The sequence below is a fragment of the Drosophila biarmipes genome, unplaced genomic scaffold, assembly GCF_025231255.1.
Source record: "Drosophila biarmipes strain raj3 unplaced genomic scaffold, RU_DBia_V1.1 ptg000028l, whole genome shotgun sequence".
Classification (NCBI taxonomy): Eukaryota; Metazoa; Arthropoda; class Insecta; order Diptera; family Drosophilidae; genus Drosophila; species Drosophila biarmipes.
Genome location: NW_026114543.1, coordinates 628,495 through 645,080, shown reverse-complemented (window position 1 = coordinate 645,080; position 16,586 = coordinate 628,495). Strand labels below are relative to the sequence as shown.

At 37.0% G+C, this 16,586-nt stretch overlaps 2 protein-coding genes and 1 long non-coding RNA gene across 6 annotated transcripts in view; 1 reads left to right on the top strand and 2 right to left on the bottom strand.

The window, feature by feature from the left end:
• LOC108035854 (uncharacterized) overlaps window positions 1–10,849 on the bottom strand; it is a 47,673-nt gene extending 36,824 nt beyond the window's left edge. Inside the window, exons 1-4 of the mRNA XM_050890390.1 lie at window positions 10,808–10,849; window positions 8,387–8,546; window positions 8,106–8,333; window positions 7,979–8,027 (exon numbers count right to left, since the gene is read on the bottom strand). Of these exons, the coding sequence (XP_050746347.1) occupies window positions 7,979–8,027; window positions 8,106–8,333; window positions 8,387–8,546; window positions 10,808–10,849 (479 nt within the window). The remainder of the gene's footprint in view (window positions 1–7,978; window positions 8,028–8,105; window positions 8,334–8,386; window positions 8,547–10,807) is intronic.
• LOC108025776 (apical junction component 1 homolog) overlaps window positions 1–14,220 on the top strand; it is a 114,444-nt gene extending 100,224 nt beyond the window's left edge. The window contains exons 4-6 of one of the 4 annotated variants that reach the window (XM_050890386.1): window positions 6,227–6,374; window positions 12,971–13,533; window positions 13,588–14,220. The gene's annotated coding sequence lies outside the window, so the exon portion shown is untranslated. Of the gene's footprint in view, window positions 1–6,226; window positions 6,869–12,970; window positions 13,534–13,587 lie in introns of those variants that run through there. The other 3 variants (XM_050890387.1, XM_050890388.1, XM_044093898.2) reach the window with 3 other exon arrangements.
• On the bottom strand, window positions 206–6,489 carry LOC127010482 (uncharacterized). The gene is made up of 3 exons (XR_006368267.2): window positions 6,374–6,489; window positions 1,624–1,783; window positions 206–1,570 (listed from the first exon to the last, which is right to left on the bottom strand). It is a non-coding gene; the product is annotated as an uncharacterized LOC127010482 (long non-coding RNA).
• Window positions 14,221–16,586: the final 2,366 nt, after the last annotated feature.

The following is a 16,586-nucleotide window of genomic DNA, read 5'->3' as shown; positions in this document are numbered from 1 at the left end:
ATTATGTTTACCACAGAAAAATAAAACTTGTTCCCGAAAACTGCAAACGGCAAACCAAGTCAGCAAGCCGAAAAATGAAATATAAAAATTGAGACTGATACTAAACTAAACTAATTTATTCATACATATATCTATTTAAATTATTTATTTATTTAACCTATTCATACAAACCCAAAACTATTGGAACATTGTTTGTTGTTATTTATTTATTGATGAGATTTGAAGAGGAAAGCTATTTTTGAATTGCGTATAAGTGTTTCGGAAATATCAGTTATTCTGAAAAACCCCTATTAAATGTTAATCCTCTTGCACACGTAATATTACCATGTAGGGGTTGTGACAATCTTCACGGTATATGGATAGATTGGGGATCGTTTTAAGCACATTTCGTAAAAACGTCAAAAAAAAATTTTTATGGAAGCCTAAATTGAATATTACAACTTTCACAGAGGTTGTGTCAATTTGCACGGTTTCACATTCGAAGGGGCATAGTTTTACCTAATTTCTGAATGAACTACAGGCAGCCCAAACCTACAGTTTTCGAAAAGTTCAAGTCTTTCAATTACGGCCTTACCCACGCGGTGACACTGTTCAGGCCAGCGAGAATGCGTACGCACCCGAGAAAGCAACCATCAAACGTTAACTTTAATTAATTCATACAACAGTGCCAGGCACACAGGTATCGCAAATGAATTCTGCCAAAACATTTACCACCAAATAGTGGTATCGATATATCGCCGATTGACAGGCTATGACCTACAAAATTCTATTGAGCAGATGTTGCAATTCGAGTCGAAGATGGCACTGATAGGGAGATAGTTGCAGCAGCGGAATAAATCTGGCGGGCAATCTGGCCATCTGAGGATTAAACGGGTTCGCTCCGAGATTATCTTAAATGGCACTCATGTGTCCAATGACCCAATTTTAGCAGAGGCCATGTAATATGGCGGGGAGCGGAAACGAAGATGATCAGCAGATATTGGTATAGTCGCAGCCATATTGCGGAACCAGACAGATGCAGCTAGAAGCTTAAGTTAAATTATGTGCCAAAAATAAAATAAAAGTGAGTGGTAGTATGTTAGTTAACATAGAGTGCGGTATTTATTATTTATCAATTATAGGGCAACCGGGGTCCCGACACAAATGGCCCCGGGAGATTTACTTGGGAGTTCGACTACATACTGGGCTGATTTACTTGGGAGTTCGAGTACATACTTGGCAGATTTACTTGGGAGTTCGAAAACATACTTGGCAGACAATTGCCCTTCGTGCCGGCCAGCAGTGGTCGCGAGGAGATCGCGAGTGTTAGTAAAATAATATAGATTACAGTGCAATAACGTACCTTTTGGCCTGTCCCTTCTTTTCCCCAGGAGCTTCTCAGGATTGGGTGACCCAACACGCACGCCCTGCGTGCGTACTTTTTGAGGGCCGTTTTTCCATGCGAGCTCTACCAATACATAACTGGTAGAGCATAACTTTCCGAGGTGCCTGTAGTCTTTTCCAAAAATACAGATCCTCTGCTTTGACCGATTAAATTTTGAAGACGGTGTCCAAGTCTTGGTCTTGAAGGCTGAGAAGGATAGATCAGTTAGACGAATCATAAATATAAACTATTTTACTTACCATTAAATTCATTAAATGTTTGTAAAACCGACAATGTCTGAGTAACTTGTCCCAGTGGGGGAGATGGAACCGCCGTAGTCGCAAGGAGGCCGGACGGCGCGTGTTTGGGTGGTGCCCAGCAGCATATAAAGGGTACCCATGGTAGGGAGGAAGCGCTTAGCTGAAACATCAAAAGCCACCAAATAAATCCCACATTTCTGTTAATGTTTAGTTTCAGTGATGCGGGACAGCGGAGTTGTCGATTTGTTTTTATGTTGCCAGCTGTGGCATTGGGGGCACTGCCACCGAAAATAAGCAGTTCGTAACACAGATAAACAACTTTTGGCCTTTATTTTCTGATTATTGAAAAATATATAACCATTTTCCAGATGGAGGTCCTGGCCGGTCACCTAGCGTCTAAAACTTTAAGTCGCGGTTTTTTAATTTGGCGTGCACCCTCCTTCGAAAACTAATGTACATGTCGTTCTAAAATTTGACAAAACCCGCAGGTACTGACGTCGATTTTTTTAATGATTATTTATATTTTTATAATAATTAATATATGAGTGATATATCCATAACTATTTCTAAGCAAAGTACTATCGATAACTTTATAAAGAAAATTTAAATCGCGATGTTCGGTCAATCGGCATTTTTAATTTTTGTAACAAATAAGAAGAAATGTAAATAAAAGAAGGAGAAGGTTAACGGAGTCAAAGGCCTCACTAAAATCTGTATATACAATGTCAGTCTGCATTTTTTCTTAAATCCATATATTACAATAGATTTCAATTCAAGAAGGTCGGTGGTGGTCGATCTTCGCTTAACAAAACCATGTTAACTTGGTGATATAAGCGAGGAACATAAATGTTACAAATGATTAATGATAATACGTTCAAATGCTTTAGGAATTGCCTTCGCACCTTTTTATGGAGTGCAATAATAAAAGAGTCCTTCCACACGTTTTTATTTGATTGTAGTTTCCTTTAAGACGATCATGATAAAATATGTCATGAATACAACGATAACGCCAAAAAAAAACCTTATTAAAAATACCACAGGACTTTTTTGACAACATAATAATTTGTAAAGATTCACGAAATGTATCAATACTGTTGTGGGCTTTCAAAATTTTACGGTATTTTTCGCACAATAGGGTGGCCGGAACTGGGGCTTGTGTTATTTATGTACAAATAAATGCCGATATATTTTGTACAACTTGGGCGGAATGTGCCTATTGTGGTAAGCAACTTATGCTTTCAATCGGAGAAAACCTAAAAAAAAAAACAATAATAAACAAAAAGCCGATTTTAGCGACTATTACCCATCTAAAAAGAGTGCGAAAGGGGGATACAGTTGTTTGAAAAAAACTATTCCGGTTTCCACTGTCTCCGACCTACTGAATTTAATGTTATATACCGCTTGCCCATCCTCAGCCATGTGGACCATATCCAAACCGTTTTCTTCTGGCTCTATTTATCTCCAAAATGTCAAATATTTGCTTGCTATGTAAATCCTCGCCTAAAATCGACATATGGATACGACTCCTGTTCGAGAGGAGGACGTAGAAAGTGGGTCATGTAGGTCAAATCTTCTAGGTAATAAACTGGAATGGATATTTTGCATGAAAACAAATGCATGCAAACAACTAATGCCCCAGATTTTACAACCCTCGGAGTTCAATTTTTGCCGTTAAAACCAGTACGCACAAAGGATTGGAGCGTTTTTCGCAGTTCTTGCCATCGCCTTCAGAGTCATCCCTGCTAGCTGATTTTCATTGAATATCCGATCTCAAGCTTTCTTGCATTCGCGGAAAAGTTCTTGGAGCGATAGGTATACCCTGTCAGGTCCAACTGCTGCCTCACAGAGGGGGTTCTTAGTATTCGTCGTGTTTTCTCGTAATACCACCTCGGATTTTATAAGGGATCTTTTTAGGAACGCAATTTTCACGCCATCACACATTATTTATTTTACATAATATTTTTTTGGTAGTCCCAACAAAGCAATTGTTTATTTTTGGCACCGCTAGATATGGCTTCAAAATCTTAATCTAAAGATTCATTATCCTACCTATCGCCAACTACCAAGTTTGAATTTCCTACACTCTTCTTTTTCGCCCATCCTTTCAGATATTCCAACAAGAAGTGACATACTGTTTGGCTGTGGAGTTTGGGAATGCTGAGTTCCGCAATAAGGTTCGAACGCTCTTTCTGCCCCTGGGTATTTCTCGTGCAAATGTTAAAACATACATATATACCCGGATGAAATGAACCCAATCCGATATAATTCATTATTAGGGACAAACGCAATCCACCAGCCTCCATCCAGCGTTTTTCTAGTTTATGTTTCCCCTCGGCCATGTTCTGGATTTGAGCAATAGCACTCTTTAAAAGCATTTCTAAGAAATGGCCTGTCAATTGTGCAGATCACGATTTTTATCCTCCTTACTGTCGTGCCCGTGTCTTTGCTCTTATTCTCTTTGTCGCTCATTGTAGATGGATGGATCCCATACGCCAAGATTGTTAAATAGAATTATTTTAACCAATGAGCCCTTACACAACGTGTGTGTCGCATATTGAGGATTTGAGTTATTTAAATCCAGTAAATTTTCAAAAAACCATGTGTAAACATTATTCAAACTGGATTATAATTTGGACTGGCAAGAAGAATTCTGGTACTGCTGGCATTTTTTAACACCATTTGCGTACATCAGTACACGAGAATGAATTATTACTAAGGGAAGGATCTTTATAAATAATGAAAGACTTAGTATGGCTGCCTTGTAGGGCACCGAAGGTAACATTATGTAGAGGGGAAATTTTTTTGAAATGCACTTTATGCCCGTGCTGTCACTGAGATAAACTTAATAACATAGTTTCTGTATAGTGAAGTCATTTTTATTTCTATATGATGGAAGTTTATGCACTTCGAACAGTACAAAGAAGTGGCCCAAGCACGTGAGGAAAAAAATTGTATGTAAATCGTGGAAAATTTAGAGGATAATAATTTCGTGTTAGTCTAACAGGAACACTGTTTTATAATTGTAGTTAAATTAAGCCATTGTAATCTATGGCGATAATTGTCTATCCCGTAGCAGATTGCACGAGTGGTTTTAACGTTTTCAAAGTGGTCGTGAGGACATAAATGACGATGAACATGTGGGCCAACCAAAATCCGTGATCAGCGAAAATTCCATCGAAACTGTGCATGAATTCATAAAAAGCAGCCGAAATCATCATTGAAATTCATGGAAATATAATTAAACATCTCCAAAACATCGATTTATCGCATTTTGACCGAACACTTGGGCTTACAAAAGGTGTGTGCACGGTTTGTTCCGCACAAATTGACTAACGTCCAAAAATTGGTCAGAATTCAACATTCGAAGGACATCATTAAAGAGGCAAAAAAGACCCGAATTTCCTTTACAAGATTGTGACTGGTGACGAAACTTGGTGTTTTCAATATGATTCCGAAACGAAACGCCAGAGTGCTGAATGGAAGGCGCCGGACGAGACGAAAGCCAAAACATCGCGCCTGGAGAAGTCAAAAGTGAAGACAAAGCTGATTTGTTTTTATTATTCCAAGGGTATTGTCCACAAAGAAATTGTTCCACCCGGCCAAAACGTTGATGCGGTATTCTACCTTGCAGTTTTGAAGCGTATGGAAAGAATTCTATTGCCTTTGATATGGAAATCACTTCTTAGTAACTCCTGAAAAATATAAAATTGATAGAACACATTTTACAAAACACGAAAAATTCACTTCAGGACCGTAGGAAGACGACAAGCACACATTTTACAAATACAAAAAGGGTCGGGACTACGAGGAAGAATTTTATTTCGTGACCAAACATCCATTTGTTTTTACGATTTCTCCGTAGTCAAATATTTCTATTTTTCGAATTGTTTTTTTTTTTAACATATTAATACAAGGTGAGTACCAAAGTAAAAAGGACTTAAAAAAAAAGACAGAACAAAAAGTTTTTTCGGAACAATAGATTTATTTTTTTCAAAATAGTCTCCTTCTGCTTTAATACAGCGTTTTGTACGGTCCAAAAGCATGTCGAAAGAGTGTTTTGTATGCCGGTGCAAGCCTTTTGAATGGCTTCTACGTCTGCATAACGCTTTCCTTTGATCGGCAAATGCACGTCGAATACGGCGCTCTATCAATTTTATATTTTTCAGGAGTTACTAAGAAGTGACTTCCATATCAAAGGCAATAGAATTGTTTCCATATGCTTGCAGGATAGATCAACCCATCTTTTTAAGTAGGAAAAAAGATTGCTTTTAAACAGAAAATACTTCTATCTTTTACACACGTCGACTTTAAAGCGGCGAAGATTTCATTTATACCTAAAACTTAAAGCTGTGTAACCCCTAGATAAAGATTTTCAAATGTGGTAGTAAAAAATGTCTAGAATCTAGGTTGATAATGTAATAATCTGTCAAATTTGAAGTCAGATGCTAACTGCCAATGAAAAGTAAATAAAACCAACCATAACCTTGAGCTCGTTAACAACTTAAATTAAGTATATAAAAAAATATAAATTTATTTAAATTTAAGAAAAAATAAACTTTAAAAAATATTCTATCTATATGATATTTATTTTTCTTTCTCACAGGGGCAACCGCAACTAGTCAGTAGAAGCTGGAAACGCTTCCTACGGTAGAGCGGCACGGGTTCCGACGCCGCAGCGAAAGTGACGAACCCTCACAGAAAAAAACAAGTCAAAAAGAACAGCCACAGTCGAATTTGAAATCCAACTTACTGTAAGTTGGAGCAGGATTAAGTGTACATCCGAATACTATTAAAGATCTTATGCGCTTGTTATGTACTAAGCGACAAAAATCTGTACAAATTGTGAATTTAGCAAAGCTGTGTACATTAAGACTTATAACTATAACTACGAAAAATCGATACACGACTATCGACGACTCGTGAGCTCAGGGAGTCATGCAGCTTAATCATGTCATGGAACTGGTTCCTTAAACCGGATAACTCCAAAATGAGCCATATATTCCGTGAGGGATAAGCCTGGATCAGGAAAAGAGACTTACCTAAGGAGAGACGAAGACCAGCCACCAGGAGATCTACATTTCCGACCAGAAAATTAACCACTCACCCCCGGATGGCGACAGGTTTTTATTCGCCCCTTAGAATTATGTTTACCACAGAAAAATAAAACTTGTTCCCGAAAACTGCAAACGGCAAACCAAGTCAGCAAGCCGAAAAATGAAATATAAAAATTGAGACTGATACTAAACTAAACTAATTTATTCATACATATATCTATTTAAATTATTTATTTATTTAACCTATTCATACAAATTCAAAACTATTGGAACATTGTTTGTTGTTATTTATTTATTGATTAGATTTGAAGAGGAAAGCTATTTTTGAATTGCGTATAAGTGTTTCGGAAATATCAGTTATTCTGAAAAACCCCTATTAAATGTTAATCCTCTTGCACACGTAATATTACCATGTAGGGGTTGTGACAATCTTCACGGTATATGGATAGATTGGGGATCGTTTTAAGCACATTTCGTAAAAACGTCAAAAAAAATTTTTTATGGAAGCCTAAATTGAATATTACAACTTTCACAGAGGTTGTGTCAATTTGCACGGTATCACATTCGAAGGGGCATAGTTTTACCTAATTTCTGAATGAACTACAGGCAGCCCAAACCTACAGTTTTCGAAAAGTTCAAGTCTTTCAATTACGGCCTTACCCACGCGGTGACACTGTTCAGGCCAGCGAGAATGCGTACGCACCCGAGAAAGCAACCATCAAACGTTAACTTTAATTAATTAATACAACAGTGCCAGGCACACAGGTATCGCAAATGAATTCTGCCAAAACATTTACCACCAAATAGTGGTATCGATATATCGCCGATTGACAGGCTATGACCTACAAAATTCTATTGAGCAGATGTTGCAATTCGAGTCGAAGATGGCACTGATAGGGAGATAGTTGCAGCCGCGGGATAAATCTGGCGGGCAATCTGGCCATCTGAGGATTAAACGGGTTCGCTCCGAGATTATCTTAAATGGCACTCATGTGTCCAATGACCCAATTTTAGCAGAGGCCATGTAATATGGCGGGGAGCGGAAACGAAGATGATCAGCAGATATTGGTATAGTCGCAGCCATATTGCGGAACCAGACAGATGCAGCTAGAAGCTTAAGTTAAATTATGTGCCAAAAATAAAATAAAAGTGAGTGGTAGTATGTTAGTTAACATAGAGTGCGGTATTTATTATTTATCAATTATAGGGCAACCGGGGTCCCGACACAAAGGGCCCCGGGAGATTTACTTGGGAGTTCGACTACATACTGGGCTGATTTACTTGGGAGTTCGAGTACATACTTGGCAGATTTACTTGGGAGTTCGAAAACATACTTGGCAGACAATTGCCCTTCGTGCCGGCCAGCAGTGGTCGCGAGGAGATCGCGAGTGTTAGTAAAATAATATAGATTACAGTGCAATAACGTACCTTTTGGCCTGTCCCTTCTTTTCCCCAGGAGCTTCTCAGGATTGGGTGACCCAACACGCACGCCCTGCGTGCGTACTTTTTGAGGGCCGTTTTTCCATGTGAGCTCTACCAATACATAACTGGTAGAGCATAACTTTCCGAGGTGCCTGTAGTCTTTTCCAAAAATACAGATCCTCTGCTTTGACCGATTAAATTTTGAAGACGGTGTCCAAGTCTTGGTCTTGAAGGCTGAGAAGGATAGATCAGTTAGACGAATCATAAATATAAACTATTTTACTTACCATTAAATTCATTAAATGTTTGTAAAACCGACAATGTCTGGGTAACTTGTCCCAGTGGGGGAGATGGAACCGCCGTAGTCGCAAGGAGGCCGGACGGCGCGTGTTTGAGTGGTGCCCAGCAGCATATAAAGGGTACCCATGGTAGGGAGGAAGCGCTTAGCTGAAACATCAAAAGCCACCAAATAAATCCCACATTTCTGTTAATGTTTAGTTTCAGTGATGCGGGACAGCGGAGTTGTCGATTTGTTTTTATGTTGCCAGTTGTGGCATTGGGGGCACTGCCACCGAAAATAAGCAGTTCGTAACACAGATAAACAACTTTTGGCCTTTATTTTCTGATTATTGAAAAATATATAACCATTTTCCAGATGGAGGTCCTGGCCGGTCACCTAGCGTCTAAAACTTTAAGTCGCGGTTTTTTAATTTGGCGTGCACCCTCCTTCGAAAACTAATGTACATGTCGTTCTAAAATTTGACAAAACCCGCAGGTACTGACGTCGATTTTTTTAATGATTATTTATATTTTTATAATAATTAATATATGAGTGATATATCCATAACTATTTCTAAGCAAAGTACTATCGATAACTTTATAAAGAAAATTTAAATCGCGATGTTCGGTCAATCGGCATTTTTAATTTTTGTAACAAATAAGAAGAAATGTAAATAAAAGAAGGAGAAGGTTAACGGAGTCAAAGGCCTCACTAAAATCTGTATATACAATGTCAGTCTGCATTTTTTCTTAAATCCATATATTACAATAGATTTCAATTCAAGAAGGTCGGTGGTGGTCGATCTTCGCTTAACAAAACCATGTTAACTTGGTGATATAAGCGAGGAACATAAATGTTACAAATGATTAATGATAATACGTTCAAATGCTTTAGGAATTGCCTTCGCACCTTTTTATGGAGTGCAATAATAAAAGAGTCCTTCCACACGTTTTTATTTGATTGTAGTTTCCTTTAAGACGATCATGATAAAATATGTCATGAATACAACGATAACGCCAAAAAAAAACCTTATTAAAAATACCACAGGACTTTTTTGACAACATAATAATTTGTAAAGATTCACGAAATGTATCAATACTGTTGTGGGCTTTCAAAATTTTACGGTATTTTTCGCACAATAGGGCGGCCGGAACTGGGGCTTGTGTTATTTATGTACAAATAAATGCCGATATATTTTGTACAACTTGGGCGGAATGTGCCTATTGTGGTAAGCAACTTATGCTTTCAATCGGAGAAAACCTAAAAAAAAAACAATAATAAACAAAAAGCCGATTTTAGCGACTATTACCCATCTAAAAAGAGTGCGAAAGGGGGATACAGTTTGAAAAAAACTATTCCGGTTTCCACTGTCTCCGACCTACTGAATTTAATGTTATATACCGCTTGCCCATCCTCAGCCATGTGGACCATATCCAAACCGTTTTCTTCTGGCTCTATTTATCTCCAAAATGTCAAATATTTGCTTGCTATGTAAATCCTCGCCTAAAATCGACATATGGATACGACTCCTGTTCGAGAGGAGGACGTAGAAAGTGGGTCATGTAGGTCAAATCTTCTAGGTAATAAACTGGAATGGATATTTTGCATGAAAACAAATGCATGCAAACAACTAATGCCCCAGATTTTACAACCCTCGGAGTTCAATTTTTGCCGTTAAAACCAGTACGCACAAAGGATTGGAGCGTTTTTCAGTTCTTGCCATCGCCTTCAGAGTCATCCCTGCTAGCTGATTTTCATTGAATATCCGATCTCAAGCTTTCTTGCATTCGCGGAAAAGTTCTTGGAGCGATAGGTATACCCTGTCAGGTCCAACTGCTGCCTCACAGAGGGGGTTCTTAGTATTCGTCGTGTTTTCTCGTAATACCACCTCGGATTTTATAAGGGATCTTTTTAGGAACGCAATTTTCACGCCATCACACATTATTTATTTTACATAATATTTTTTTGGTAGTCCCAACAAAGCAATTGTTTATTTTTGGCACCGCTAGATATGGCTTCAAAATCTTAATCTAAAGATTCATTATCCTACCTATCGCCAACTACCAAGTTTGAATTTCCTACACTCTTCTTTTTCGCCCATCCTTTCAGATATTCCAACAAGAAGTGACATACTGTTTGGCTGTGGAGTTTGGGAATGCTGAGTTCCGCAATAAGGTTCGAACGCTCTTTCTGCCCCTGGGTATTTCTCGTGCAAATGTTAAAACATACATATATACCCGGATGAAATGAACCCAATCCGATATAATTCATTATTAGGGACAAACGCAATCCACCAGCCTCCATCCAGCGTTTTTCTAGTTTATGTTTCCCCTCGGCCATGTTCTGGATTTGAGCAATAGCACTCTTTAAAAGCATTTCTAAGAAATGGCCTGTCAATTGTGCAGATCACGATTTTTATCCTCCTTACTGTCGTGCCCGTGTCTTTGCTCTTATTCTCTTTGTCGCTCATTGTAGATGGATGGATCCCATACGCCAAGATTGTTAAATAGAATTATTTTAACCAATGAGCCCTTACACAACGTGTGTGTCGCATATTGAGGATTTGAGTTATTTAAATCCAGTAAATTTTCAAAAAACCATGTGTAAACATTATTCAAACTGGATTATAATTTGGACTGGCAAGAAGAATTCTGGTACTGCTGGCATTTTTTAACACCATTTGCGTACATCAGTACACGAGAATGAATTATTACTAAGGGAAGGATCTTTATAAATAATGAAAGACTTAGTATGGCTGCCTTGTAGGGCACCGAAGGTAACATTATGTAGAGGGGAAATTTTTTTGAAATGCACTTTATGCCCGTGCTGTCACTGAGATAAACTTAATAACATAGTTTCTGTATAGTGAAGTCATTTTTATTTCTATATGATGGAAGTTTATGCACTTCGAACAGTACAAAGAAGTGGCCCAAGCACGTGAGGAAAAAAATTGTATGTAAATCGTGGAAAATTTAGAGGATAATAATTTCGTGTTAGTCTAACAGGAACACTGTTTTATAATTGTAGTTAAATTAAGCCATTGTAATCTATGGCGATAATTGTCTATCCCGTAGCAGATTGCACGAGTGGTTTTAACGTTTTCAAAGTGGTCGTGAGGACATAAATGACGATGAACATGTGGGCCAACCAAAATCCGTGATCAGCGAAAATTCCATCGAAACTGTGCATGAATTCATAAAAAGCAGCCGAAATCATCATTGAAATTCATGGAAATATAATTAAACATCTCCAAAACATCGATTTATCGCATTTTGACCGAACACTTGGGCTTACAAAAGGTGTGTGCACGGTTTGTTCCGCACAAATTGACTAACGTCCAAAAATTGGTCAGAATTCAACATTCGAAGGACATCATTAAAGAGGCAAAAAAGACCCGAATTTCCTTTACAAGATTGTGACTGGTGACGAAACTTGGTGTTTTCAATATGATTCCGAAACGAAACGCCAGAGTGCTGAATGGAAGGCGCCGGACGAGACGAAACCCAAAACATCGCGCCTGGAGAAGTCAAAAGTGAAGACAAAGCTGATTTGTTTTTATTATTCCAAGGGTATTGTCCACAAAGAAATTGTTCCACCCGGCCAAAACGTTGATGCGGTATTCTACCTTGCAGTTTTGAAGCGTATGGAAACAATTCTATTGCCTTTGATATGGAAATCACTTCTTAGTAACTCCTGAAAAATATAAAATTGATAGAACACATTTTACAAAACACGAAAAATTCACTTCAGGACCGTAGGAAGACGACAAGCACACATTTTACAAATACAAAAAGGGTCGGGACTACGAGGAAGTATTTTATTTCGTGACCAAACATCCATTTGTTTTTACGATTTCTCCGTAGTCAAATATTTCTATTTTTCGAATTGTTTTTTTTTTTAACATATTAATACAAGGTGAGTACCAAAGTAAAAAGGACTTAAAAAAATAGTTTTTTCGGAACAATAGATTTATTTTTTTCAAAATAGTCTCCTTCTGCTTTAATACAGCGTTTTGTACGGTCCAAAAGCATGTCGAAAGAGTGTTTTGTATGCCGGTGCAAGCCTTTTGAATGGCTTCTACGTCTGCATAACGCTTTCCTTTGATCGGCAAATGCACGTCGAATACGGCGCTCTATCAATTTTATATTTTTCAGGAGTTACTAAGAAGTGACTTCCATATCAAAGGCAATAGAATTGTTTCCATATGCTTGCAGGATAGATCAACCCATCTTTTTAAGTAGGAAAAAAGATTGCTTTTAAACAGAAAATACTTCTATCTTTTACACACGTCGACTTTAAAGCGGCGAAGATTTCATGTATACCTAAAACTTAAAGCTGTGTAACCCCTAGATAAAGATTTTCAAATGTGGTAGTAAAAAATGTCTAGAATCTAGGTTGATAATGTAATAATCTGTCAAATTTGAAGTCAGATGCTAACTGCCAATGAGAAGTAAATAAAACCAACCATAACCTTGAGCTCGTTAACAACTTAAATTAAGTATATAAAAAAATATAAATTTATTGAAATTTAAGAAAAAATAAACTTTAAAAAATATTCTATCTATAAGATATTTATTTTTCTTTCTCACAGGGGCAACCGCAACTAGTCAGTAGAAGCTGGAAACGCTTCCTACGGTAGAGCGGCACGGGTTCCGACGCCGCAGCGAAAGTGACGAACCCTCACAGAAAAAAACAAGTCAAAAAGAACAGCCACAGTCGAATTTGAAATCCAACTTACTGTAAGTTGGAGCAGGATTAAGTGTACATCCGAATACTATTAAAAAACTTAGGCGGGGCTTGCTTGGCGACCCCACGGACATAATAATGGAAATCGGCGGAAAACTCAATAAGGATCCCCGAGAAGGAGCAGAATCAGGACAACAAATTTGCTGTGTAATCAGTGGGCCTTGCCAGGCGATGCCAGGAAAGTTTACAAGTTTCATCAGAAATGGCTTTCAGAGTATGGGTAAGGCTACGTACGTGCGGCGGCCAGACCTTATGCCAGCCGACATGGTCCTGGAGTTGTAGTCAGAGCTACTTAGGCTCAGCACACTGTATAAACCAGAGAACAAGATGCTTGTTTACGTCGCAATTTGGTTGTTGTTGGAGGCGCCGAGCATGGGTCAGGCACCGGTGCCCTGGGAACGCAAACTGGTAAGTCGTGCCAAACTAACGCTCTTCAAGACAGTTTTAACCGAGTTGGAGCAGCAGCTTTCGGCACTTCAGCAACCTCTGGCAGTGGTGGCGGTGCCGGAACGGACTGAAATTGTCATTCAAACCTTCAACACCGGGCAGGGCTTTTTGAACATCAACCGAGAGTTGATCCTTTCCAACATTCTTGGCATCTTGGCTAAGCGCGGAATCGAGCTACACAAGCACTATCCGGAAATTTTTCACCGCCTTCAAACATACATACATACATCGGGGGAAGAGCGATAAATTCAGTCCGGTAACATTGCATCCGCGAGTTTCACAAACCGGCTAAAGCTTCGTCTGCATTATCATGCCGACGCAAACGAACAGTAACTTAATGAAGCTTCTCTCAGCGACGGACTGTGGCTATCGTATCGAGCTACTATCGATGTATGCTAGACGATGATGAGCTACTTAAGACCACAAGAAAAACAGTTGACTAAAGGCAGAAAAAACAATTGCAGCGGTAGCGAAGAGCTTTAGAAGTAAAGAAGCGGCAGTGCAAACGCTTGACTCTCCAAACTTTTTGGCGACTTCTTGAAATAAATCAAATAACACTATTTTTAAGAGTGTTTTTCAACTATGATGACGGCTATAATGCCCAAATTAAATGTGTTTTTCCAATTTATTTCTTTGATGACAAATAAAAAGTAAATTTGTAATATAATAAATAAATTATACTTTTTTAACACGTTTTCTAAAAATACTTAATGGATATTGTTCTAGAAATTTTATGATTTCCATCCCAGACCAGTGCATCAAGGTCATTATCCATGGAAACGGTTTACAAAGGTTTCTTAGAAACTTAAAGTTTCATATTTAATAAAGTATTTTGAGTGAGGATAAGTTCAATGTAAACTATTTAAAAAAAGTTGGATGTTTGGTTCTAACAAATAGAAAATATTTAAAATATTTTTTTAATGAATGTATTTTTATTTTGTCAAAACAAAATATTCCTTTTAAGAGCTTTTAAACTTCCCTAACAACAATAATAACTAGGAGTAATAATAGCAGTTTTAGCTAACAATGTCGATGTTTTTTAGGGCTTTTCTATGACTTGTTGATTTTTAAAGAAATAAAATTACTCAAGCCTGTGTATTGATAACTTTTGGTTTGACTTACTCGAAAGTCAGAACATAACAATATAATCAGAAGACATGTATACAGGTACACGGGTGGGCCTTATGACAGCTATTTGATATCGTCATCCGATTTGCAGACCCTTACAGAGCGTATTATGATTACATTCATAATTTTGCAACGCAGTTTCGGAATTGTTTCCGACCGACGAAATGTTCACCAAAAACATGTGCTGAATGTTATAAATCCTTCCAAGCAAGAAAGGAAGTTAACTTCGGCAAGCCGAAGTTTGTATACCCTTGCAGTTATAAAAAATAATCAATAATTTTATTTAATTGAATTCGAAAATCTTAAAAACATAAAAATGTATATTCCCAATATTATAAGATAATATGTCAAAAGCCCCAAAGCTATAATTTGTTTCACATTATTTTCCACCAATTATCCGATCTTTCCTATGACAGTTATATGATAAGTCGTCCGATTTTAATAAAATTTAATTAGAAATTCAGAACTAATTAAAGAATGTTATTTTCAAGCTTTTAAGGTTATGTTAAACAAGAAAGGAAGTTAGCTTCGGCAAGCCGATGTTTGTATACCCTTGCAGTTATAAAAAATAATCAATAATTTTATTTAATTGAATTCGAAATTCTCAAAAATATAAAAATGTATATTCCCAGTATTATAAGATAATATGTCAAAAGCCCCAAAGCTATAATTTGTTTCACATTATTTCCCACCAATTATCCGATCGTTGCTATGACAGCTATACGGATACAGTCATCCGATTTTAAAAAAATTTAATTCGAAATTCAGAACTAATTAAAAAATGCTATTTTCAAGCTTATAAGGTCATATGTTAAAAAACACAAATGATATAATTTTTATTTAATGTTTTCCTACTAATTTTCCGATCGTTCTTATGGCAGCTATATGATATAGTCGTCCGATTTTGATAAAATTTAATTCGGAATTCAAAACCAAATAAAAATTGTTATTTCCAAGCTTAGGAGGTTATAAGTTAAAAAACACCGAAGAAAAAATTTTTGAATATTATTTTACCATTAATTTTCCGATTGTTCCTATGGGAGCTATATGATATAGTTCTCCGATTTTGATCAAATTTATTTCGAAATTCAGAACTAATTTAAAAATGTTATATCCAAGCTTAGAGAGGTATATGTTAAAAAACACCTAAGATATCATTTTTTAAAATTTTTTTCCCCGTTAGTTCCTATGGGAGCTATAAGATATAGTTGTCCGATCCGGTTCCGACTTATTTACTACCTGCAATAGAAAGAAGACTTTTGGGAAAGTTTCATCCTGGTAGCTTTAAAACTGACATGGCTAGATCGACTCGTCTTGTGACGCTGATCAAGAATATATATACTTTATGGGGTCGGAAACGTCTCCTTCACTGCGTTGCAAACTTCTGACTGAAATTATTATACCCTCTGCAAGGGTATAAAAAGCAAATGTCTGTTGCTTGCATTGAAATGATGCATTTATCAAAAATGGTGTTGTATGCATCAACTAACCACATTCTGGTTAGCGCATACAAATTTTTCCAAGGAATGCACCTTTTAAAAATAAATATCTTTAATTTTTTCGGAGGAATACAGAAAACAGGATTTAAATAAACAAGTTTTTGTTATTATTTAAGAACAAAAATAGTTTCTAATAATTTATGTAGTGTACTAATATTTATAATTTATAATAATTTATGTAATGTAATGAATGAAAATAATGTGTTAAAATAAATACACTTAACTTAAATGTAAAAATATTTATGGAAAGGTTGTTACGAAATTAACTTTTTAAAAATAACACTATAGACGAGTGTCTCGATTAAAAGATACCCGTTACTCAGTTTTTGATTTTAAAAATAAAGCAGTTAATAATGTTGAGAAGACCGAATGATCAACTAGCTATAG